This window comes from Monodelphis domestica, chromosome 2, assembly GCF_027887165.1.
Source record: "Monodelphis domestica isolate mMonDom1 chromosome 2, mMonDom1.pri, whole genome shotgun sequence".
Taxonomy (NCBI): Eukaryota; Metazoa; Chordata; class Mammalia; order Didelphimorphia; family Didelphidae; genus Monodelphis; species Monodelphis domestica.
Genome location: NC_077228.1, coordinates 490,190,194 through 490,216,822, shown reverse-complemented (window position 1 = coordinate 490,216,822; position 26,629 = coordinate 490,190,194). Strand labels below are relative to the sequence as shown.

Here is a 26,629-nt window from a genome sequence, read left to right as displayed (position 1 = left end):
TATAGATACTACTTGGCACTTGGCTTGCCTATAACTGGACTTGTCTGTCATTTTCTAATTAGATATTTGTTATATGCTATTTTTTACATGATTATTGATGATGTGTTACCTGACCTATATCTTTAAATTCCATTGCTCTTTTTCCCCCCTTTTTTCCCTCCAAGTAATGAAATATTAAAAAAAAATCTGTGCTTCCTTGTATCCCTCATTTAGCATTTTTTTCAAAATCCCAAGACAAGTTTCTCAACGTACATATATGTGTGTTTGTATACATGCATATGTGTGTGTGTGTGGGGGGGTGTCAATGTACCCATGAGCAATTACTGTTTCTCTAGTTGTTCAGATCTGTCCTGTTTTCCGCAAATAGTGTTATATATAATTGAATTCTTATAATCCCCATTTGAATCTGGGAAAATATACTCACAAATATTTGATAGCTTCTGCATTCATTTTCTTTCTTTTTTTTTTAACCTTCCTTCTTAGAATCAATACTGTGTATTGGTTCTAAGGCAGAAGAGTGGTAAGGGCTAGGCAATTGGGGCTAAGTGATTTGCCTAGGCTAGGCTAGGAAGTATCTGAGACCAGATTTGAACCTAGGACCTCCCATCTCTGGGCCTGGCTCTCAACCTACTGAGCCACCCAGTTGCCCCCTTCTGCATTCATTTTCAATGGACTTTTTCTTTCTTTTTTCTTTTTGCTGAGTTTTCTTATATAAGAATGCCAATAATTGATGTGTATTTATCTCATATCCCATAACTTTACTGAAATTATCATTTTAATTGTTGTTTTAGTTGTTTTCATTAACTCTTAACAGTTTTCTAAATTCACCATCCTTATTGTGTGAAGAAAATGATAATTTTTTTTCTCTTTGCTTCTCCCCATTCCCTCATTTTCTTTCTCTTATTGCTATGTAACTAGTTTTTCTAGCTCTATATTGAGTAGTCGTGTGATATTAATGGGTGTTCATGATTTATTGGGAAGACCTCTGATTTTTCTCTGAAATCTTTGCTTTTGGTAGATGCACTCTACCAAAAGCAAAGATTCTATGTAATAGAGGAATGTTGTGTTTATAGTCAGAGGGCTTGAATTAAAATTTTAACCTTTGTGACTTAGGACAAGTCACTTACCTTCTCTGGGTCTCAATTTCCTAATTTGTAGAATAGAGTATTAAATATGTTATGTCATTAAATATCCTCTTACTCTGATAGTCCAATCCCATAATCATTTCATTGAAACATGGATTTTGTTTTTTTCCAAGGTTTATTTATTTTAAGCAACATATAGGCAAGTGTTTAGTTCAGGGAATCATTTGTAAATTTACTATATGCTATTATTGGGTATAGTCAAACTAACAGGAATATATCCTTTATTTCTATAGTTATAATCGCTGGCTATGTCAAGCAAGAGCTGAGGATCTATCAGATATTGCTTCTTTAAAAGCCTTGTACCAAACAGGTAAGTTTAAGTGAATGGTGAGTTGTTCGTTTACTATATACTCAGATCCTAGTATGTTATTTGATTGTTAACTTTTTTTATGATCTTCCTCCAGCTTATCTCTACAGTGTTTGAAACTTGTGACTAGTTTTTGTGTATCATTTTTCCCTGAAGTCATATTTGGCCTGCAAAATATACTTTTGCCAAGCCAATAGGTACTGATTAGCATCAGTATTTATTCTTATAGCAACCACAGCTGATATTGTTGTTTCTTCTGTTGTTGATAGAATCATAGGATTGGAAATTTGTTCCTTTCTATATACCTCATGTGCTCAGATTCTTATGAAAGTGAAGAACAAGGTAATAAAAATTGTACCTCAAAGTAAAGACCCCCTGTCTTTAGAGGTGGTGTTATATGTTGAACAATGCATTTAAAGTCAGAGGACACATACTCAAATCTCACTTTTGCTACTTACTAGTAATGTGACCTTAACAAATTATTGAACTTCTGTGACCTTGGTTTCTTCATCTATTCTAATCGACGTATTAGAGTAGATTATATCTAAGTTCCCTTTTGGTGTTTTAAGTCTGTGATCCATGCTAATTTTTATTTTTGAGGGAAATAATTCCAATAAATAAAACAATAATCAGAATAAATATCAAAGTGGGCAGCTGGGTAGCTCAATGGATTGAGAGCCAGGCCTAGAGACAAGAGGTCCTAGGTTCAGATCTGGCCCCAGACACTTCCCAGCTGTGTGACTTGGCAAGTCACTTAACCCCCATTGCCTAACCCTTACCACTCTTCTGCTTTGGAATCAGTACATAGTATTGATTCCAAGATAGAAGGTAAGGGTTTTAAAAAAAAAGAATAAATATCAAAGCTAGCATTGAATAGTGGATAGAGAATTAGCATTATCTGGGTTCATATTCAATCTTTGACACCAAAATCATCATAGCTAATATTTTGTTGGCTTCTGTAATGTGTCAGACAATATGCTAAGTGCTTTACAAATATCTCATTTGATCCCCACAGCAACCTTGGAAAGTGAGTACTGTTGTTATTCCCATTTTATACTCAAGGAAAGAGTGATTATATAACTTGTCCAGGGATATGCAGCTAATGATTGTCTGAGGATAGATTTGAACTCAAGTCTTTTTAACTTCAGGCCCAGCTCCCTCTCCACTACACACCTAACTTGCTCCATTGTGGCAGAGACATCTTGAATGTGTTGACCCAGGCCAAGGCATTTACCTTTCAGTCCCCCCCCCCCACCCCCCCAGATACATTCTAGAAGTTAAAAAGAATGTGCAAAATGAGTATTGGTGAATGGCTTCCCTCACTGGGAGTTCCCTACACCAATTAAATACAGATACTGTAGATAAAATCAAAGCCTATTCTCCCTAGGACCTTTCAGAGATGTTATTGCATCTTGCTCTTATAATACAGTGCCTCTATGGCATTGTCCCCTCTTTGTTTTTTATTAATATTAGCCATTTTTATCATTATAATGGAGACTTTGAATTTTCTTCTGCTTTTTCTGTGATTTAGATTTTCATGTTTCTATCTTTCTGGGGTTTTGGTTTTTTTTTTTTATTTTAAAGTATAATCACTTGCATCTTTCAAAGTTTATATTCTTTTTTCCCTTTGTTTTACCTTCTTAATAACTTGTTTTTGTTGTAATTAATGATGATAACATTTAAGAATTTATCACATTATCCACTTTAATGTGACATTCTCTTCTAGATCACAAATCAGCAATTTTCTATTGATATAAGTTATATATTGCAGTAGACCTAGTGAACAAGAGGCAACTTAGAGGCTAACTTTTAGCTCTCTTTGGAATCCCTGTCTGATTCAGAGTCTTTCAAAAGACCAAAATAGAGATGATAGAAAGAATTTCAATGAAGCAAAAGAGGAGTCAGGATGAAGAGGCTAACACAGATAGATAGGAACCTAACCAGACATCATAGCGATGTTTTCCCCCAGTTTAGATTTTAAAAGTACACATTCTGAGATGGGAGCAAGAACGGGTCAGAGTAGCCCAGAAAAACAACATTGATGATCCTGGGAAAAATTTGTATTTGGATGCCTAAAACTTAGTCCAGGGAACAGCTGCCAGGAAAAACCAAAGACACTCAAGGAAGGATAAGGATCCCTGACCACTGCTTAGCAGAGTTGGACTCATAGCACATCAGGACCATCTACTTATTTCATTTTTGTTTTCTCTGCCAAAGAACTAGAATAAAAGTGACTGATGGGAAGCTGCTATTCAAGGTAAGCAGGGAAATAGCGGCTTCCAAAGTGCTTCTCCTATGAAATCAGCACCTGTCCCATATAGGTTACATCCTGGATAATGAAAACTGGCAGCTGTATTGGCTGAGCCATTGCCAGTGATAATTGGAAAGCTTATGAAGAACAGAACTTGAGAGGGGCACATTTTCTCCTCTTTGGTTTAAGTAAGAGAATGAGTAATTTAAGTTGATTAGATCGAGGAGGGTAGTTGTCCAGATTTTTCACAAAAGGAAAAAGAACAGTCTATAGACTTTAGGACAATGAGATGAATTTTGATTCTTGGTAAAATTCTAGTTACATGTTTTTAAAAGAGATGGTTAGTGAACATCTAGAAAAGAAAGGCTGATTACAAATATCCAACAATGGTTCAGCAAAATCACCTTATACTAGACTAACCTTATGTCATGATTAACAGGGTTGCTAAATTGATAGGTCAGGGGACTTCTGTAGATGGAGCTTCCCTACATATTAACAAAGCTTTTGATGCAGCCTCGTGTTATTCTTGTGAAAATGATGGAGAGATGTGAGTTTAAATGATATAATTAGATAGATTAGGAACTAGTTGCTTAAATTCAAAAAAGTAATTGTTAATGGCTTGATGTCAACTTGAAAGGAACTCTCCAGTGCAGTGCCTGAGGGATGTTTTCTTGATTCAGTGCTATTTAACATTTTTTGTAAATTACTTAGATGAAAGCATACATGACATGCTTGTTAGTTTTGCAAATGACATAAAACTGGGATCAGGGAGAGAGAATTTGTGCACTGGGTGATAAAATCTAAATCTAAAAAATATTGACAGACTGGAACTTACTGCTGATTCTTTTAAATAGCAACAAATATAAAGTATAAAATAAATATAAAGGGAAGCTAGATGGTGTAGGGGATTGAGGACCAGACCAGAAGTCAGGAACTCATTTTTTTTTCTAAGTTCAAATCTGGCCTCAAACACTTAAATAGCCATGTGATCCTAGGCAAATCACTTAACCCTGTTTTCCTCAGTTTTCTCATCTGTAAAATAAGCTGGAGAAGGAAATGGCAAGCCACTCTAGTATCTTTGCCAAGAAAACCTTAAATTAGGTACCAAAAAATGAGACACAACTAAAAATGACTAAACACATATAAAATGTTTCTTTTGAATTCTAATAATAAAAATATTATATTTTATGAGGTTTATTAAGGATCATTAGAAATCAAAGAATAAAGAGGATACAAAATAAAAACCACATGCCCATGGCTGGTTTGCCCATTTAAAATCCCCATGCTTAGCTTACCACCATACTTGCTGCATCATCCCTAAGAAAGAGAACGTGGGAGGAGTTACCACCAGTTAAATACCAATAACGTGATACCACCAACATGGAAGTGCAGGAGAGATTATAGGGAATTTTGGGAATTATTAGGGACTTCTGGGGAATAAAGTCAAAGCTTCAAAATCTCCATTTATACAAATGGTGTGATATGGTAACCAAAAGAGAAGATGGTCTTGAACTGCATTCAAAGAAATACATCTGGATAGGGGGCAGGTGAGTAGGTCAGTGAATAGAGCACTGGGCCTGGAGTCAGGAGGGCCTGAGTTCAAATCTAGACAAGGAAATGGCAAACCATTCCAGGATCCTTTCCAAGAAAACTCCGGTATTTACATGGTCCACAGGGTCACAAAGGTTTCAGAACTGAACAAGTAAACAATCACCTCTGGATAAAGGAGATGAAAGTTTTGCTGTGGCAATTTGATCATAGCAGGAATATTTCCTTTCTTAGTACATCATATTGAGGGCCTTCAAGTTCATAACTTGTGAGAATTGGTTAAAAGGAAATAAAGATGTTCACCTTGGGGGAAAGAAAGCTTATGTTTGTCCCTAGAAGAAGGAACCTGGAGAAATGGGTACAGATTGTAAAATAGGAAACTTATGCTCAATATAAGGAAAAATTTCCTATTGATTAGAACTATCCCAAACTGTAAATTTCTGCTTTGTAAACTAAAATCCCTCTCATTTGATGTCTTCAAACAAAGTCTCGATGACCGTTTTGATATTGAAAAAGGTATTCTTTGGGAATGAATGGACTGGATGACTGCTGAAGTCCTTTACAACTCTGAAATTCTATGATTATAAAACATTCTAAATGTTTAAGAAGTCTTGTGTGTCTGACGTGACTTGAAGCCTTTTGTTTCTAAAGAATTTGACTCCTAAACACTTTGGTCTAAGGAATATAAAATTATTGAAAGATAATGATTAGAGTGATGTACCAAGTTATATACTATTTGATTCTACCTAGAAATATTATTTGCAAATGAAGGGGCACATCCATCAACTTTAAGATGGTGCTTCTATCAGATGAAAATGTAGATCACAACTGAAACCTTCCCCTCTGCCCCCCAAAATTAACAAATGATTCTTGTGAGTTGTGGCAAAAAAAAAAAATGTCCAGATTTACTGAATCTGGTCTCTCTGACAGTGAACATGACTTTTGTCATAGGACAGTGATGGCAAACCTTTTAGAGATGGAGTGCTGGGCCCCACATCCATCCCACCCCCCAGAGCAAGTTCAGTGCCCGCTGCTCTCCCCCACCCCTACCCCATGCCCCTCCCCCTCCACCAGGTGTTGGGTGTGCCCTGCCTTACCCCCTTATCCCACATGGGGAAGGGAGAAAGTGCTCCCATTGGGCTGTTGGGCAGAAGGGTGGGTGAAGTGAGGAATGTCTTTAGGGAGTGTAGAGAGGGAGAGTAGAGTGGCCTGAGTGCTCTGCTCCCCTCCAGTTCTGTCACCTGTAAGTTGCCCACCTTACCTCCTGTGCACTCCCATTGGGCTGCTGGGTATAGGGGTAGTAGTAGGGTAGTGGTAGTCTCTCGGTGTCCGAGAATGACAATTGTCTTTGTGCGTTATCATCTATTGATGTACCCTCGTATGGCTTTGAAGTCCAAAGACTGAGGCGCAAAGTTTGTGGCATATGGGGCCTGGGACTCCAGTTGTTATGGGAGGTGCGGTTGTGGCCTTGTGTCGGCGTTCACGCGCAGCGGCAAGATGTCAATGTCATTCATCTTCAAAGGTGGTGGCTGCATGGTTAATGTGGGTTCGCCAGCTGCTTCTGTCAGAGGCAGCGAGTTCTGGTTGCTTTGGTGTAATGCCAGCCTACTTCAAGTTTGACTTTAGCTGATCCTTGTATCTTTTCTTTGGTCGGCCTTGTTTCCTGAGTCCAGCTGATAGTTCATCATAGAATACCTGTCTTGCTGTGGGTCCATGCGGATGACGTGTCCAGACCATCATAGCTGGGTTTTGAGGACCATTACGTCAATGCTGGTGGAGTTAGCTCTATTGAGGACTTCCTGATTAGTGATTTGGTCCTGCCATTGGATCCTCATGATTGACCGGAGGGAGCGTTGGTGGAATTGCTACAGCTGCTTCATGTGCTTCCGGTACAGTGTCCATGTCTCGCAACCCTACAGGAGCAAGCTGAGGACCACTGCGTTGTACACTTTGAGCTTCGTCGTAGTGCTTACACCTCTGTGTTGGAGGACTTTGGAGCGCAGCTGCCTGAGTGCCTGGCTGGCCTTTTGGATCCTGGCATTAATCTCGTGGTCTAGGGACCCGTCATTGGCAATGGTGCTGCCCAGGTACTTGAAAGTGTTGACGTTAGAAAGCTGCGTGCTGTTGACTGTGATGCACAGCTGGTTAGTTGGCCTCTCTGGTGCAGTTTGGAACAGCACCTCTGTTTTGCTGAGGCTGATAGTCAGGCCAAACAGTTTTGTTGCTGTTGAGAACCTGTCCACAATGGTTTGAAGATGATTTTCTTGGTGGGCCTTGAGAGCACAGTCATCTGCGAAGAGAGCTTCCAGGATGAGTCTCCCTGTTGTCTTTGTTTTTGCAGTCAGGCGGCGAAGGTCAAATAGTGAGCCATCCAGCCAGTATTTGATGTAGATGCCCAGGTCTAGATCCATCACAGCATGTCGTAATACTTGGGTGAAAAATAGGTTGAATAGTACCGGAGCGAGGACACAGCCTTGTTTCACGCCATTGGAGATGTTGAAGTGATCGGAAGTCTCTCCACCAGATAGGACTTCCTCTGTCATGTCGACATGAAAGAGCTGGGTCAGTTTGACGAATTTTGCTGGGCAGCCGAGCTTGCTAAGGATCACCCACAATGCGTCCCTGTTCACTCTGTCGAACGCCTTCGTCAGGTCTACGAAGACAATGTAGAGACTCAGGTTCTGCTCAAGGCATTTTTCCTGCATTTGCCTCATCGTGAAGACCATGTTGATGGTGCTGCGATCTGGTCGGAAGCCACATTGTGATTCAGGCAGGTTCTGCTCTGAAACAGATGACAGGAGTCTGTTGAGTATAACACAGGCGAGGATCTTTCCAGCAGTGGAGAGTAGTGAGATGCCTCTGTAGTTGTCACAGGCTGCTCGTGAGCCTTTGTTCTTGTATAGGGCTACGATGGAGGCATTTCTGAGTTCTGGGGGCATGTCTTCCTCTTCCCATGTGCTGGTCAGCACTATGTGGAATGCCTAGAGCGCCTTTCCATTTAAGGCCTTGTACACCTTGGTTGGGATCCCGTCTTTACCGGGTGCCTTGCCTGCACTCATTTGTTGAATGGCTTTTTGGACTTCCTCTATTGAAGGAGGGACGTCAAGTTGTTCAATGGAGCGGTTTTGGGGGATCTGGTCAAGGGCGCTTTGGTCGACTGAAGAGGGTCGGTTGAGAAGCTGACTGAAGTGTTCTTTCCACCTGTTGCTGATGCCCTTTTTATCTTTTATGAGAGTGTCACCGTCAGAGGATAGCAAGAAAGTGGTGGTGGGTTTTAATGGCCCATAGACAGTCTTGAGGGCACTGAAAAATTGTTTGTAGTTTTTCATATCAGCAAAGCACTAGATTTCTTCTGCCTTTTTTTCCCACCATTGGTCTTGCATCTTCCTGATCTCACACTGTGCCATGGCTTAGAGAGATTTGAATGTGTCCTTTTTAGGAGCATTGTTTAGGTTATTTTGCCACTCCATAAAGGCTTTGTTCTTTTTGCTCAATAGGTCTTCAATAGCAGTGTTGTTCTCGTTGAACCAGTCCTGGTGGTTGCTTTGTTTGGGGCCTAGGACTGCCTTTGATGTTTCCTTCACTGCGTCTCTGAACTGGTTCCATTTCTCAGTTGAGCTTCCAGTGAGTGGGCAGCTCTCCAGCCTCTGACCCCTACCTGAGACCCAGCTCTCACTTGTGGCTCCCAGTAGCTGCTAGCATGTGGCAGCGGCCACACCCCGGGCAACGGCTTCGACAGACCGGCTAAACCTTGTGAGGGTAGCCAGTGGGTCGTCGACCCCTGGTGAACCAGGGGGCGTAGGGGTAGGGGGTATGAAAAAATGTCATCAGACCTGGTGGAGATGGAGAGGGGAGAAGCTTTGCCCAAGTTCCTCTCTACCTTTCTAGTAATGAACTGGGGTGGAGGGGCAGCCACGTGCCCACAAAGAACTCTCTGCATGCCATCTTTGGCACTCATTCTATAAATTCTCCTTCACTGTCATAGGGTCTACACTGAATCCTTTCTGGCTTGATCGGACCTGAGTGAGTTTGTGTCTTTTTACCCTGTCCTTTAAGAGTTCAAGACTACCCCCATACTATAAAGAGGCATGGGAGGAAAAGGGGTTCATCCAAGAACAAGCAACAAGCTGAAAATAAGCTGCTGAGGCAGCTGCATGGTATAGTAGCTAGAGTATAGTACTTGGGAGTCATGAATGCTTGAGTCCAAATTCTGCCATGCCACTTACTAGCTCTGTGACACTGGGCAAATCACTTAACTGATCTCAGTTTCTATTTCCTTATCTATAACATAGGCTGGGGATTTAAAGAAAAACAAAAGACAATCCCTACTCAGGGTACACAAAATCTGATAGAGAACACAGCATGAAAATGACTGTGTACAAATAAGCTCTATAACACCTACCTCATAGGATTGTTATAAAGATCAAATGACTTAACATATATGAAATATTTTACAAATCATACTATAAATACTGACTTGTTGCTTTTAATGCATTTTTCTTTTATAGGTGTGGATAATTGTGGTCGCACAGTGATGGTGGTGGTTGGAAGAAACATTCCTGTAACATTAATAGATATGGACAAGGTAAACCACAAAAGGACTCTCCCTTATAATTAATAGTGATATTTATGGGGAATACCCTTGTGCACATTAATTATAATACTTAAATTATAAGGTAGAACTGTCTCTGAGGAATAAGCTTAGTTCTTAGTGTATATAAGCATTTTAAGTTTGAGGTTATACTATAATAAAATTTTAAAGATAAGGACCTTTCTCATGATAAATAGAAATCAACTACTTTGCCATTGAAATGAGATTACAAGCCTGTTAGATTCTTTTTTGGTTTGTAATTTTATCTATTCAAATTTTATCTATCTTAAAGGATTAATGGTCAACTCTTGATTATTCATAAAAATGCAAGGGAACTAGATATATGAATAGTCCAAATTTTTAAAAATCTGATGAAGATTTACTCTATTGAATATTCAGTATGCATATATTGAAAACTTGATGCATTTTATCTCTACATAATATTCATTTTCAATGCTGTCCACATTGAATTTATCTCTGTGACTTCAAATCCTACTTTTCTTAAGTATTAAAAATCTTAAATATCCTAGCTGTGTGACCTCGGGCAAGTCACTTTACCCTACTTGCTTAGCCCTTACTGCTTTTCTGCCGTGGAACCCATACTCAGTATCAATTCTAAAACAGAGGGTAAAGACTTTAAAAAAAAAATCTCAAATAACTTAGCATCTTCAGGTTCAAGTTGCTTTCAGTTTCATTATTCTGGTCATTATTAAAGATAGAAAGTAAAAGCTAGCTCCAAATTGAGCTGATGCTAATTAGTCAGAATGTTCTTTTTATGATAAGAGTTGATCATATAAGAGTTATGTAGACACTTAACAGAAATGTTGAAAGTTTAAACAATAGAAAAAGTTTAGAAAAAAAATGTATTGAAGGAAAATGGCAAGGAACCCAATAACTTTTTATTATATGGAATTATTTCAATATGAATAAAAGATTAATAAGAAATATACTGTAGTATATATGAAAGTCGTTAAATATTGGAGTGGTTTTTATCCTTGGGGAGCTTTAAAAGTAAGCTTACTTCCTGTTGGCCTAATTGAGATGACAGGAGACATATTAGGTAATATCTCAAGGCTTTTTAAGAAGTATATGTGAGAGCCTGGGCTAGACAAGGGAGGTCCTGGGTTCACATCTGGCCTCAAGTACTTCCTACCTCTGTGGCCCTGGACAAGTCACTTAACCCCAATTACCTAGGCCTTACCACTCTTCTATCTTGGAACCCTATCCACAGTATTGATTCAAAGACAGAAGGTAAGGGTTTTGAAATGGATTGCTCCAAAAATGAACTATATTTTTCCCTCTTCTCTCTTTTTCAGGCTCTGTTATATTTTATCCATGTAATGGATCATATTGCTGTAAAAGAATATGTCTTAGTATACTTTCACACACTTACTAGCGAATACAATCACCTGGACTCCGACTTCCTGAAGAAACTCTATGATGTTGTTGATATCAAGTTAGTCTCATTTTATTTTTAATGAGGGAAAGGAAGGAGGAGGGATAGTTAAACAGTGCTTGCTCTCTCTCTCTGTCTTTCTTTCTCTTCCTCCGCTTCTCACTCTCTCCCTCCATTCCTTTTTCTTACTCTCTTTTTATTTTTGTCTGTGATATTTCAGGATTTTTAACATTTTTTAATAGTAGATCTCACAGTATAGTTTGTCCTACCTGAAGGTGGCACCAACTGACTTGGATTTCATATTTAGCATTATCCTATGAAAGTGGATGAAAAGATCTCAAAATATCCCTCTGTATCATTAGTTTTGAGCCTTGACTTGAATTTCAGTGATGTGAGCCAGAGCTATGAAAAGTTTTAAATGTATTGAGATACTCAAGAAGATAGTTAACAATTTTATGTCACTCACTGGTCTTTTTCTCCTTTTACATCAGATACAAGAGGAACTTGAAAGCAGTTTACTTTGTCCATCCAACATTTCGATCAAAGGTGGAGTATATACATGTGTGTGTGTGTCTGTGAGGGAGAGAAAGAGAAAGTTAATTAAATTGGACATATTTTTTTTTTAAACCCTTACCTTCTGTCTTGGAATCAATACTGTGTATTGGTTCCAAGGCAGAAGAATGGTAAGGGCTAGGTAAAGGCAAGTGACTTGCCCAGGGTCACACAGCTGGGAAGTGTCCGAGACCAGATTTGAACCTAGGACCTACTGTCTCTAGGCCTGGCTCTCAATCCACCGAGCTACCCAGCTGCCCCCTAAATTGGGCATATTAAATGTGCCATCTGTCTGTATTGAACACTGAAATATTTCTCCTTATTATTGCTGTTGTAATTGGCAGTTGATTTCTTTTCCTCTGATTCATGTGAATTTTTATACTAATTCCTTATTCTTACAATATTTCTCATCAATTGAGATTTATATGAGTACAGAGTGCTCATATATTTGTGAGTGTAAATCAAGTAGTGACATTTGTGTTTTCCATATTTTAAATCTGAAGTTGGAAATAATTCACAAGATTATATATAAGAATTTGTGATTGATTGCAAAGTCATAGACAATGGTGTGTATTGGAGAGGCAACATGGCATGATGTATATATTGCCAGTGTCAGGAAGACTCGTTTAAATTCTGACACCTAATAGCTCTGTGTTCTGAGCATTTATTAAATGCCTAATGTGTTCTGGAAAGTATATTAGGTGCTGTGAGAATGGAGAACAAAGAATGAAGCAATTCTTTCAAAGAGCTTATATTCTAATTGGAGGGACTGTGTGTGTGTATGTATACACACATGTATATGTGCATTTGTATTTTTGTACTGTTTCTAAATATATATGTACACATATATGTACATTCATATTTAGGAAGAAGTATCTTTCCTCACAAATTATATTTTAACTACTTTATGGATATGGGTGTAGGTATATGTATGTATACTTTTTTTTTTTTTTACAAATAAGAAACCTCAGACTTGGAGTAATGATGAAATTTCCTGATTACCTCTCCAGAAAAGTAGTATCCTCCCTCCTAAATTATGTTTTATTTTACCACTTTGTATATTTCATATATTAAATAATATGTTAAATGTTATTAATAATTTCATTTTTGCTATGTGTGCATTATATAATATAGAATGACTTTGCATCAAACCTATTTCATGATGATGGTAAATAATTTTTGTAGTCTCTGCCTTCCCTGTTTTATACCTTACTTGATGTTAATGACAACATCAACTAACAAAATTATCTTTTAATGAATCTTGTATAATTTTTGACATATATACAGAAAACATTTATTGGAGGAAAACCTTTCAAGTGGCATATTGTTTCACCTACCCAAATGATTTTTTAATTTAATTTTTAAAAATATATTAAAATACCTTACCTTCCATCATAGAATCATTACTGTGTATTGGTTCTAAGGCAGAAGAATAGGCAATGGTAGTTAAGTGACTTGTCCAGGGTCACATAGCTAGGAAGTGTCTGAGGCCAGATTTGAACTCAGGACCTCCTGTCTATAAGGCCTGGCTCTCAATCCACTGAGCCACCCAGCTGCCCCCTCAAATGCTTTTTAAAAATATTTAGCTAACACAAGAGAAGAGTCTTTTCAGTTAGTTCTGTGATTACAAAGACATGGTTTGCTATTGACTATGATTTGCAGAACACTGCCTGTACTCTTCTTAAAGTTTTATCATGGATGTAAAAATTATTCTCATACAATTTTGTCATGTTGGAAAAGTAGACATGAATTGGCAAAGTTACCCTTTTCAGTTTTTTCTCAAGCTTTCTCTTTTAAATGTCTTAATTGTATGATAGATTTATAACGAAGTAATCTTAGAGACCAGCCTTCTAGAGATTCTTAACCTGATGTCCATGAACTTATAAAAAATATTTTGTTTACTGAATTTCAGTGTTATTGGTTTCCTCTGTAATGCTATGTGTTTTATTTTTGAAATATCCTCAGAGATTTGTAGGCTTCACCAAACTGCCAAAGGGATCCATGACACAAAAAGCCTAAACTAATCCCTTTGTAGATGAGGAAACTGAGAACCCCTCCAGGCTATCTCTATGTATACTTGATTTAATTACTTATCTCCATTTTTATTTTCTTTAGTTCTATTTTTTCTACTTCATGTAGCACATCAGGAACTGCAATATTGAGTCCAAATTTATATGACGAAGAGAGCTTATGACAGAATTCTTAAAAAATATTTTTCATTTTCCATCTGTTCTTTCTCCTTTCCATTTTCAGTGCACTTGGGCAAATCTGGATTAATTGGGTTTCTCATTCTGCTTTTTATAAATTTGTTTTATCCTCTATTGTTTCATTATTTTATAAAACAGTACTATAAAATCTTTAACCTTTCTTAAGATTTTATCAACAAATTTATATGCTAAATTGGCTTTGCCATTGGCTGTCATATCCCTCCATCTGGTAAGAAGACAAAGTATTTGCTAGCAAAGTCAGCTTCTAGGCTTAGTGCTGTTTATTTGATAATAGCTAAACTTCCTTTTAAATGGTGATAATTTGAATCACTGTCTGCTGTTTTTTCTATTTCCCATTTTTCAGTGTTAATAGATCCTTTAACTCAATGCCTTAGCTTCTCATTTTTATTCTTTTAATATAGTATTGATATTTATTATTGCTGTAATAGGTTAGTGATCTGAATGTTCACAGATAGCTGATTCACATAAGAATCTCATATCAGTAATAGTGTCTTGTCTGTTAAAATGTAAATTTCATAAGAGATAGTCAAGTGTTCCATGAAATATTTCTTGTTGCTTTTGGATATATAATAAAATAAAAATCTTTTATTTTTTCCTTTAAAAAGCTGTTTTGAGCCATGCTTCCATTTAGCTGCAGTTCCCTATGTCTTTTATTTATAGTTAGAATATCAAGGTTCTTCTTGGAATAGGCCTACTTATTTATCTCAGGCTAAGACTCACACACTTAAAATTCTAACTACTATGTTAATGTTTATAGACTTCCTAGGAAGTATACATGTAATTCTTAGTATCTTTTTACACTCTTCTGTCAGGCACTGCAAAGACAAAATAGAACAAGAGCAATTTTGTATTTTGTTTGTTTCATAAGTTGCCTTGGCGAAAGAATTAATCACCAAGTAACCAGCTTTTTTTGATGCAGGTAAAACTGAGCTACCCAGCTGCCCCACAATTAGTAATATTCTTAAAAGATATAAATGTATTTCATCATTAACACAACTAGAGGGGGTAGCTGGGTGGCTCAGTGCATTGAGAGCCAGGCCTAGAGACAGGAGGTCCTAGGTTCAAATCTGACCTTAGACACTTCCTAGCTGTGTGACTCTGGACTAGTCACTTCACCCCCATTGCCTAGCCTTTACCACTCTTCTACCTTGGAACCAATACCCAGTATTGACTCCAAAATGGAAGGTAAGGTTTTTAAAAAATAAATAAAAAACTGGAGATGGTCTGATAACTCCGTGATCCTTAGCACTCTTAGAAGCCCATCTTTTTAGAAGTACCAATTGCACAAAATAGTTATTCAGAGTTCAGTTAGAATATTAATTATTATTATCTGAACACTGTACTTATGTTAACTTTATTAATAGAAACATCACATAATTTATTATGCTTCCAGCCAACTTAACTTTCTAGGTCTTTATCACAAGAATTCCTAGAAGCCAAGTCTTCCTGCTTTCTTAATTTATTAAATCAATTTCCAAATGCAGGGTTATACATTTGTGCCAGTTAAATTTTATCTCATTAGTTTTGGTCAGCAATCTGACCTATAAACATAATTTTGAATCGTGTTTCTGCCATCAATTATAGTAGCTATATCCCTGCCAGTTTAGTGTTATCTTCTTATTTTAACAACCGTGCCTTTCATGACCTCATCCAAATCAAATTAAAATATTGAACAGTACTAGGCCAAAGAAAGCTAATGGATATAGATTTTTGAATTGTAAATTGATTTTAATATTTATGAAAATACTAATTGAAAAGTTAAATCCTGATGCAGAAGCCCAAGTAATCAAGAAGACCAGATGGCTAGATTTTTTTCCTAAATCTGAACAAGACAAAGAAAGAAAAAAAATAACTTGGCCAGGTCACTTAACTTCTCTAGTGTCACATAAGTTTTAAGAGTAAATGTTGCAGAGAAAATTCCAATCAGCACTGAAAGAAGTTCTTCCCTGGGAGCTTCTTCTGCTGATCACAGAACTGATTAAAGAAATGATATATTATATGCACTCATGCTGATAACTCTGAGAAATTCTGAATCTCCCTTTGATTTACTAATGAAAGGTTGAATTGTACTCATTGTAGTTTGTCTTTAGTCATTATAATCTTTATTTATAAAGTGGCAGCTCATGGAAGCTGTGATCAAAGACTTAATTCACATTGACAGTTATTGTTTTTTTTAAGTATACACTTCAGGTATTATACCCGTTTTTCAGTTGAGAAAATGGATGTGCCATGATTTCAAGTTATTTGTTCATGTTAATGTTTTGAGAGTTATTGATTGGATTTAAATCTAGGTATTCCTAAATGGTCTAGCACTATATTCACTCTACTGACTTTCTCTTTGTTGTCAGGAAAACTCACTTTAACATAACTTCCCATTCTTGACTGGATGTGGATGAACATCCATGAAGCACTTATTATGGGCTGTGCATTATACAAAGTGCTATGAGTTCAAATTCAAAAGAGAAGCACATAGAGGGAATGGGGGCTAGAAGATGTCATAGGAGTGGGGAGTAATATTGTATGACATCTGATTGGCAGGCCATTCCAGAAGGGGTGGTAGTGTTGATTTGATTACTATTCTCAGAACAAGAGTTAAGAAGGAGATAAGGTAGAGTAAAAAAGGTTGAAGCACGATTAGGAGATTTCCCTCTACTTGACCTTCTCCAGCATAACATTATCCTTCCTACATGATAGCATCCAGAAAAGAATTCAATACTCCAGAGGTGGTCTGCATAGGAAAAAGTACAGTGGATCTCTGAGAGCCTTTTTCATGGAACTGTGCAGCCTAAGATCACATTAGCCTTTATCAAGTGCCATAGTACACTGGTAACTTAATGTTGATGTTATTGCTGTAACAATTAAAAAAGTGAAGGTCTTAAACTGTGACCGCAGAAATATGTTTTCAAGATATTGTCTTGAGTTAAATAAAATATAAACTGGTCGCCAGGGAAAAATTCCCAAATATGAAATATACCCAAGTCAGCTGGGTTTTTATGGAGATTTTAATTAATACGAATTAATGAAAGGGAGAGAGTAAGAGGAAATGAGAAAAGGGGTAGGCCAGCCCAGGCCAGCCTCGGCCCAAGCCCTAAGAGAGATCAGTCAGTCTTTAATCCACTCACCACAAGATTTGTCCCAAGCAAGATTCTAGTGTTCAGAGAGACCCAGCTACTCCAACTAGTCCGAGCTCCAAGTCAGCTTTAGCAAACTGAATTTTCAGCCAGCCACCAAGCCCTCCAAGGCAGCTCTGGCAAGCTGCCTCTCTCCAATTCAGCTTTAGCAAGCTGAATCTTTCTGGAGACCTCTTTTGAGCTCCTTTTAAAGAGAATTTTCTCCTATGTCACCTCCCCTAAGTTCTCACATCTACCAATCACAGTAGACGGTTTTCCAAAGGACTGACCATTCTTAATTCACATCTTCTTTAGTTCTCAACTTCTCTGGGTAGACTAAAACTTCTTAGTGAGTTCACACCTCTTTACCCTTTTCAAGTTTGCAAGTTGCCTGACCTTCATAGGTACTTAGCATCTTTTTGTATTAGATCTAAAAATAGACTTAGCTTAAGGGATTTTGCCTCACTATTAGTATGAGTTAAGTACTTTTCATTGTCCAGTAAAGAGTTTACAACTTTATCTTCCCCTAAAGTATGCTTAAGTATGGGTGGAGTAGAGTTCTCACATTCCTGACTAAGTCCCTTCATTGTTTAAAATGGGGAATGGTCTTAACCAAGTGTTCTGAAGTAGGGTCTGAGAATTTTTAAGATTCACATTGCCAAGTAATTTTCAGACAGTTGATAGACTTTATTTAGCCCCTACCATATTCCAGGCACTGTGCTGTGTGCTGGTGATACAGAGAAAGTCATAAAACAGTCCCTGCTCACAAAGTACTTAAAATCTAATGCAGAGACAACATGTAAATAACAGATACAGACAAGAATTGCACAGGATATACTTGAGATAATCAACAGAGTATAAACACTAACTTTTAAGAAGGAGTTGGTCAAACTTTACATAGAGTATAGAATTTTAGCAGAGACTTGAAGGAAACAAGGAAGGAGAATTCCAGGCATGCAGGACAGCCAGTGAAAATGGAGATGGGGTGTCTCCTACAGATCTCTAACCATGTCTCAACCATCTTGTGCTTGTGAAACCAATTTTTTTTTAATACAAGTATAAGATTTTGACTTTATCCTATTAAATTTATTTTACCTGATTAAATTCTATTTTAATAGTTACAGCTTAATGCTTGTACTTCTCAAGATTTTTCTGAATATTGATTGCCATCTAATGAAGTGGTCTTCATGGTTGGGTTTGTGGCTTGACCCAAGGAAACCAGAGCTTGACCCCAGAAGTATGTGATCAACCAATAAAACATAGGAGAGTGGATCACATTGTTCTCCCTTTTCACTCCCAGATCCAAACTTAGTAGCCCTTGCTTTTGAAAATCAAGACATTTTTCTATCTCACTACAGCTCTTTTGTCCTTGAAATCAGTTGTTCAGTTCTTTAAGTCATCAGCTTCCTTCTTCAATTGTTGTTTCTTTGATTTTGAACTATGAAAATTCCCCATCTGAATATGTTTTATTCTTCTCTCTCCTCTTATTTCTCTTAAAACCATTCTTCATATGTACCATAACTTGTAGTTTCTTCACCCTTCTCTAGTCTCCTAGCCATCCCCTTTATTCTAACCTGACACCTGTAATTAACCAATTCAACTGTTAACTTCTTTTCTGCCCTTGATTCCATTGCTCCCATAATCATGACTTACCAAATCTTTAACTTATTTTACTTACTATCTACTTTCTCCATTTCTACCAGGATACTACTAAATAGCTATAAAGGAAGTCATTCAGTTGTGCTGATTTGGTCCACTACAAATTCAGAATTCCATCCTGGCTGAGCTCACACTAACAAAAACAAATCTTTTTTCTCTTCTCAGAATGACTACCCCATTCTCTTTAGTGGCTCTTCTAGACTTCTTACTGCAAACTTCCTGTTCTTTCTGTCTTCTCTACTTCGTATCAACAGAGCCATCCTCCTACCTTACTGAAGAAATTGAGGCAACTCATTGTGATGGTTAAGATTATGCCTCCATACTTGTATATTTATACATAAATCTCTTCCTCATTAGAATATAAGCTTCTTGGGAGTAGGGATTGATTGGATTGTAAGCTTCTGGAGGGCAGGGATTATCTTTTGCCTTTTTTTGTAGCCCTAGCACTCAGCACATAGTACCAGGGCTTTTATTTAATAGATGCTAAATAATTGATTGATTGTTCTCCTAACTCTATGTTCTAACATAGTACCAAGTACATAGAAGGGACTCAGTAATTGATTATTGGCTCAATATTGATTAAATCCCAAAATTGACTGATAGAATCAAATAGAACTGATTTACTTTATATTAAAATATCCTTTTAAGTTAGAGAAAAGGATTTGATTGTCTCTTGTCATTTATTTTTCCTAACAAAGATAGACAATAATTAGATTTTAAGTGCCTTACATGAATGTGTGCTAAAAGTTACTTTTTAAAAGCCAGTTTAAATGTAGTGTAATATCTCTGTTACTATTGATTTTGGTTTTTTTTTCATAGTAAAAGCTTTTTTATATCATCAAATAGCATACTTTCATAATAATCATTCAACATTATTGATTATTCATTGTGGATGGAGCCTGGTACGAGACAGGCACTATGGAAACATCTAAATGAACCCAAATAATTGAGACAAATGAATTTGCAGTGACACTTGGAAAGGCTTAAGTCCTAATGGAGTTGTAGATGTGAATGGAACACAAATGGAGTTAGTCTAGAAAAATAGTATATGAGAAGTGATAGAAAAATTTGGGGTCTAGAAAGAAAAAAAGAAAATTCTATCAGGAGGAATGGTATCAGCAATGGTATAGAGGTGATAGGTTATAGGTCCTTTTCATGGAAAAGATTTAGAGTCAATCCTAAAGGACAAGATGATTTAGGGGGTGGAACTAAATGTTGCAAGATGTTGATCACCCTAGAGATGGCTTCCTTGGATGGGCTCTGCTCTTGTTCATTAAATAATTAAAATTATTTCCATCTTCAAATCTTGAAGAGATGTTCATGAAGTTAGATGAAAAAAAAATTTAAGAAATCTTGTTCTATTGATTCAGTCTACCAACAAACATTTATCAAGTACCAGGCACTAGACTAAGCACTAGAGATCCAAAGAAGGTAAACACAATCCATGCCTTCAAGGAAATATTGTCTAGCTGTGGAAATATGTAATGGCTGGTCACAGTTTTGATTCAGGCAATAGAAAACTTGAATTTTTCTTTTTGAACTTAATACCTCTTAAAATAGAATTTGATGCCCTGCCTACTTCTCATTGTGTTCACTTGTTAAGGACACACACACACATACACAGATCCTTCACATAGCTCCAATTTAAAGTTCATTGGCTTTCAGACATCTCTGTTAATAGGGGTAGAGATGAGATGGGATGAGACCTGTGGTATTAGTAACTCCTGGTTTAAAAAACTCCTTTGCCAATGCAGGTCAGGAACTTCTTTTCTTAGAGCATTGCCAAGGATACTGAGACGTTCAGTGTTTGGTCCAGGGCCCACTCAATTGGCAAGTCTCTGAGGCAGGACTTAAATCCAGGTCTTCCCAACTGAGTCCACCTCTTCATCCACTCTGTCATGCTGCCTCCTTAGTAAAAATAACAACAATAATAAATTGCATTTACATAGTACTTTAAGGTTTGTAAATCTCTCTACATATATTCTTACAACAACCGTGGTAGGATAGTACTATTATTATCCCTACTTTACAGATGAAGATATGATGGCATAGAGAGATTTAAGCCATTTGCCAGTTTGTACAGCCAAGATGTGGCTGAAGCAGCATTTTAAATCAAGACTTTCCTGATTCCAAGATCAGAACTCTATGCACTATGCCACCTAGATGTTCTGTTTTGACTTGTTATGTATGATTTTAGCTCAGAAGAGAGACATGGGTTAGATGTATAGCTCAAGGAATCTATCTTTTATTATAGAGCCAAAGGAGGTAATGAGGTCACCTATTGAGACAGTGTAGTGGGAAAAGAAGAGAACCTCAACAGGAGCTAGAAAGGAAAGAACATCCAGAGGGTAAAAGATGATCAACAGTGTCAAATGTCGAGATTAAAGAGAATCAAGATTGAGAAGAAGAAAAACACTTTAGATTTGACATTAAACTCTGTGGTTCATTCTCAGACTAAATAAATCATTTAAATGCTATCATTATTTACATCAAAACCTTCCTGGTTTTGGGCATTTAAAACCCCATTCACAAGTTGGCCCCTTTCTTCCTTTCTGTTTGTCTACACCTTATTCCCTTTCACAAACCCTTTGTTCCAGCTAGTTGACGATTTTTTTAAGGATTGAGGAGATTTAGGCATGTTTGTATGTAGCAAAGAAGGAACAAGTAGATAGAGAAAAGGGAATGGATGATGATAGTGGAGGCAATTTGCTTGAGAAGTTAAAAGGGCATATGTTGAGGGATTAATCTTAGTTAAAGGAGACAACTTCAGAGACTAGAATTTTTAACGTAAAAAGAATTATTATAGAAGTTTTAAATAAGAGATGAAAGAACAATAAAGTATTATTTTAATTCTTCCTTTTCTAATCTCCACCAATCATCTCTATCCCAAAAAGAAATTAACAACCCCAAAACAACATATTGCCTTTGAAACCTAGGCCTTAATTAATATAAGGAGGTGGGAAAAGAATGCCTAATGAAAGGGCTAAGCACTTTTAGCAGTTTCTTCCTCAAATAATAACAGTTTCAATCTGGGTATTATGAAAGGAGCAGAAGGTAGTGGCATGTAGGGGTAGCTAAGTAGCACAGAGGATAGAGCATGAGGCCTGGATTTCTGAGTTCAAATCTGATCTTATACACTTCTTAGCTGTGTGACTCCAGGCAAGTCATTTATCCCCAATTGCCCAGCCCTTATTAAAGATCACATTATAAGATATTTAGAAGAGAAACATCACAAACCTCTCACAGTTATGGGTAGGAGATGTATTTCCTAAAGAGCTGACAATAATAAAAAATAAAAGATAACTTCAATTACTTGAAACCGAAAAGTTTCTAGAGACAAAATTAATGTCGCTAGCAAAAGAAGGGAAATGGTCAAATAGGAAAAATAAAATCTTTGTATTAAATTTCTCTGATAAGGGTTTGGTATCCAAGATAAAGATGTGTGTAAATATAACAACTATTTCCCAATAGTTAAGTGCTCAAAAGATTTGGAAAACAGTTCTTAAAAGAATATAAAAGTATGTACAACCACACGAAACAGTGATTTAAATCAATAACAATAAGAGAAATGCAAGTTTAAAAATACTTGGTGTTTCACTTCACACAAAATGCCAGAAATGGCCCCAAAATGACAATAATCAGTGTTGGATGTATTGCAGTATGATAGGTACCCAAAAACATTGTTGGTAAAGCTATAAAATGATAATGATACAACTATTTTGGGGAGCAATTTGGAATTATGCAAATAAAGCAGCTAAAATACCTATACTCTGAATTAGAGATTCTCCTACCAAGTTTATACCTTAAGCAAGCCATCAATAAAAAAGAAAGTCTATATATTGAAATAATTATAGTAATAACTACAACAATGTAAATGCAAAGAACAGCTACACACTCAAAATTTAAAAATAAATAACTTTTTTTCAAGTGTCCTTTCCATTTGCCAAATGGGCATAACAGATGAACCCATAGATAAGCTGATTTTTGCTTATGGTCACATAGCAGATCAGAGGCACTAAAGATTACACCCAAAATTGGGACTCAGTCTCTTAGCTCAGCATTTTTTAATTTTATGTATTTATTTTTTAGAATATTTTTCCATGTTTACATGATTCATTTTCTTTCCTTCCCTTCTTCCCTCTCTGCTCCCAGAGCCAACAAGCAATTACACTGGATTGTACAAATGTTGTCACTTGATACCTATTTCCATATTATTCATTTTTGCTATAGAGAGATTTTTTTAAAGCCTAAAACCCAAATCACATACCCATATATACATGTGATAAGTGATGTCATATGTTCTTCTTTTGCAATTCTACTCCCATAGTTCTTTCTCTCAATGTGGATAGCATTCTTTTACATAAGTCCTTCAGGAGTGTCCTGGCTTGTTTTAGCTCAGCATTTTCTCAGACTGTACCCAATACCTGGAATGTGCCCCCTCCTCATTCCTTTTCATCCCTAACTTCAAGTTTTGATTGCTTCCTTCAATACTCATTTCAAATCCTCTTTTGGTTAATTCCTCCTTGACCCTCCCTTCCTGACTGCTAGTCCCTTCCCTCTAAGATTATCTTCCATTTACTTTGTATATGTCTTTTATGTATGTTTTATGTGTTTTCCATCAATATGTGAGGTCCTTGAGAGCAGGGCCGATGTCTTTGCTTTTCTTTGTATGCCTAGAATTTAACAATAGCTCCTGGTGTATAGTAAATGCTTAATAAATGCTTATTAAGTGGCTGATTATGGTTATCTCTTCTGGCTCAATTCTAATATCCTCAATATCAAGATTCTTTATTCATATACATTTCTTTCAATCATATCTACTTAGGTATAATTTTAAAAATCATGAACATAAGTTCATTTTTCTATAAGTTTCATCTTGGTTCTATTTGATTTTACCTGACATTCTTAAAGAAAAGTAAGTGCTACTAATTGAAGTCTTTTTTTTTTCTTTTCTGTCAATTAGGTATCAACATGGTTTTTCACCACGTTTTCTGTCTCAGGACTAAAAGACAAAATCCACCATGTGGACAGCCTCCACCAGCTATTTGCTGCCATATCCCCAGAACAGATTGACTTTCCACCCTTTGTTCTTGAATATGATGCCAGGGTAAGAAGTTAGAGAATACTTTTTATTCTCCTTGAATTTGAATTCAAGTCCCTCATTGTACAACGTTACAAAGAGATTAAGTGACTTAACCAAGGTTACCTAGTCAGTTAATAGAAGACCTTAACTCCGTCAGTCAATTATATTCTCATGGAGAATACAACATCTATAAATTAGAATACAGACTAAATGGCAGACAACTATAGAGAGGAAAGTATTAGTAATGGGAGAATTGGGAGATATTAGGAAGTGCATGCTAGAATTGGTGCTGCTTGAGGTAAAAGTAAACCAAGGAGTCTTAAGAGTCAGGTGAAACATTTATGAGTAATAGCTGGGACAGAGGCAAAAATATGGAAGACTCAGCTGCTAGTATACCAAGGCAGCAGACTTGTGGTGTACTTGGTGGGGGGAGTGCATTAAATTTCAAGCAGATGCATAAATAGGAACAAGCCATGGTGTGAGGACTTAAAAATGCCATTTTAACTTAATTAGTAGAGAAAAACACTAAGCATCTGTGCTTTTTCCATAGTCAGTGCTTAATAAATGCTTTTTTCCCCTTCATTCATTATAGGACATTATTAAGGTAAATAGGCTATTTTTTTAAACATATTTGATGCCTCCTTAAGAAAGCTGCTTTCCCAGAAGGCAGCTAGATGACTTATGTGGGATTAAGAGCCAGGCCTAGAGAGAGGAGGTTTGGGGTTCAAATGTGGCCTCAAGACACTTCTAGATGTGTTGCTTTGGGCAAGTCATGCAACCTCCATTGCCTAGCCCTTACTACTGTTCTACATTGGAAGCAATACTTAGTATTGATTATAAGATGGAAGGTAAGGATTTTTCAAAAAAAATTGCATTTCCAGAAAGAGGCCCTTCTGTAGATATTTCTTTTTCTCAATTGATGAATTTTATTTAAACAGTAAACAGTCTATAAAGTATACTTTCTAAAAACTGTTAAGCTCAGAACTATATATGGCTTTTTAATTATATGTAATCCTGCATTTTTATAGTTTACTGTTTTTTGCTTTTTTTTAAAGAATTGAAGGCTTTAATTTTAAAGAGAGAGTAGTAGCAACATGTGGGGTGTTCCTTAAGGATATCCCTGACCAGCAGGGTCCCACAAAGGAAGGGGCTCACCTTTGTGATGGGACCCGAGGAGAGATAGGGAGCCGAGAACCAGGGTGAAGAATAACAGACACGGACAAGTCAGTGTTTAAATAGGGCAGGCAACCCCTATGGTATCTCCTCGGAAGGAAAATATGAGGATCAGTGGAATACGAGGTAGAGGAGGAGATTAAGGTAAAGAATGCAAGCCGACAGGGGCTGGAGCCTCGTGGAGGAAGAGATTCAGAAAGGAGAGAAAGAGGGAGATAGGATTAAGGAGCAGAGTAGGATTAAGGAGCAGAGCAGATCTCCACGAAGGGGGAGAGGAAGTCTGAGAGAGGGGAGAGAAAGTTCCAAGAGAGCTTCATGGGCTCTGCCTTCTGCTTTTATTGCTGAGTAGGTGGGGAGTAGTTTCCAATTAGTGGCGATTACATCAGAGAGCATAAACAATCATTATTGGGTGGTAAGGTAGAGGGAACACCTTTGGGCGTGTAGATTACAACCCGAGCTTTCTCAAGAGAGTACTCCACACATGTTAATTAGTTTGTCCTAGCCAAAGGCCTCATGGCCAGTTCAAGGTTACATTCACAAGCCTCATTGGTATAACCTTATGCTTGGAGACACGGTAACCATACAATGATTTATATTTCATAAATGTGAATATGCTTGGAATGCTACATATCCCCCTTTTTGTTTTAAAAATAAAATGAAGTGAAGGGTAAGTAATATAAAAATGTAACAAAGTTTGTGACTAAAATTAAATATATAGAAATCATGTAGCATCACCAATTAACGCTTCAAGTGATTAAAAATAGACATTCAATATATATTGCCAAAGCCTTGGCTGAAAAAAGTAAGTGAGATTATCAACAATAATAAAATCTTCTTTTTGCTCATTAATAATATAGCAAAAATAAAACATGATCTTAATACTAAACAATCAAAATCAAAGATAAAAGTTTCATAAAAGATTAAAAATGACAAAAGCAATAAGAAAATAGTTTTCACTCTAATTATCCTGAATTATTGAGGTAGTAGTCCCATAGAACATAGGACAGGTGCATTCTTGGAATGCTACACAACATTGTACATTGTCATTAATCTGAATTTTGTTGCTGATTAATGTTGCCTCACTGTGTAGACAGTATGTAATAGACAGTATGTATTTTCTCCTTTGTTTCTTCTTTCTTCATGTTTTCCTATATTTCTCTGAATTCTTCATATTCATCTTTCTCTATAGAGTAATATTATTTCTTAATACTAAACTTCCAAAAGTTATTCATCTGTTCTTCAACTACTAAGGGCATGATTTGTTTACAATTTTATTTTTATAAATATTGCTACAGTGACCAATCTTGTATGAAGAGTTTCTACCCTCCCTCCTTTCCATAACTCCTTTGGCCCACAAATCTAATATTGGGATCCACTGGACCAAAAAGATAAACAATTTTTGTTTTATATATTTCCATAGAAAACAATCAGAACAATGTCTAGCTCCACCTGGAGTATATTAGCATTTCTATTTTTCAAAAACCCTGCCAATGTTGAATTTTTTATCTTTTACAATATTCACCCATTTTGTACATGTCAGATAGTACAGTTATTTTAATTTTTATTTATTTGATCATTAGCCTTTT

At 36.7% G+C, this 26,629-nt stretch overlaps 1 protein-coding gene across 3 annotated transcripts in view; it reads left to right on the top strand.

Moving 5' to 3' along the window:
• The window catches only part of GDAP2 (ganglioside induced differentiation associated protein 2), a 73,178-nt gene that overhangs the window by 31,493 nt on the left and 15,056 nt on the right, over window positions 1-26,629 (top strand). For all 3 annotated transcript variants that reach the window (XM_007485277.3, XM_016429114.2, XM_016429115.2), the window contains 5 exons: window positions 1,379-1,455; window positions 9,760-9,836; window positions 11,159-11,298; window positions 11,730-11,784; window positions 23,751-23,894. In XM_007485277.3, the coding sequence (XP_007485339.1) occupies window positions 1,379-1,455; window positions 9,760-9,836; window positions 11,159-11,298; window positions 11,730-11,784; window positions 23,751-23,894 (493 nt within the window). The remainder of the gene's footprint in view (window positions 1-1,378; window positions 1,456-9,759; window positions 9,837-11,158; window positions 11,299-11,729; window positions 11,785-23,750; window positions 23,895-26,629) is intronic.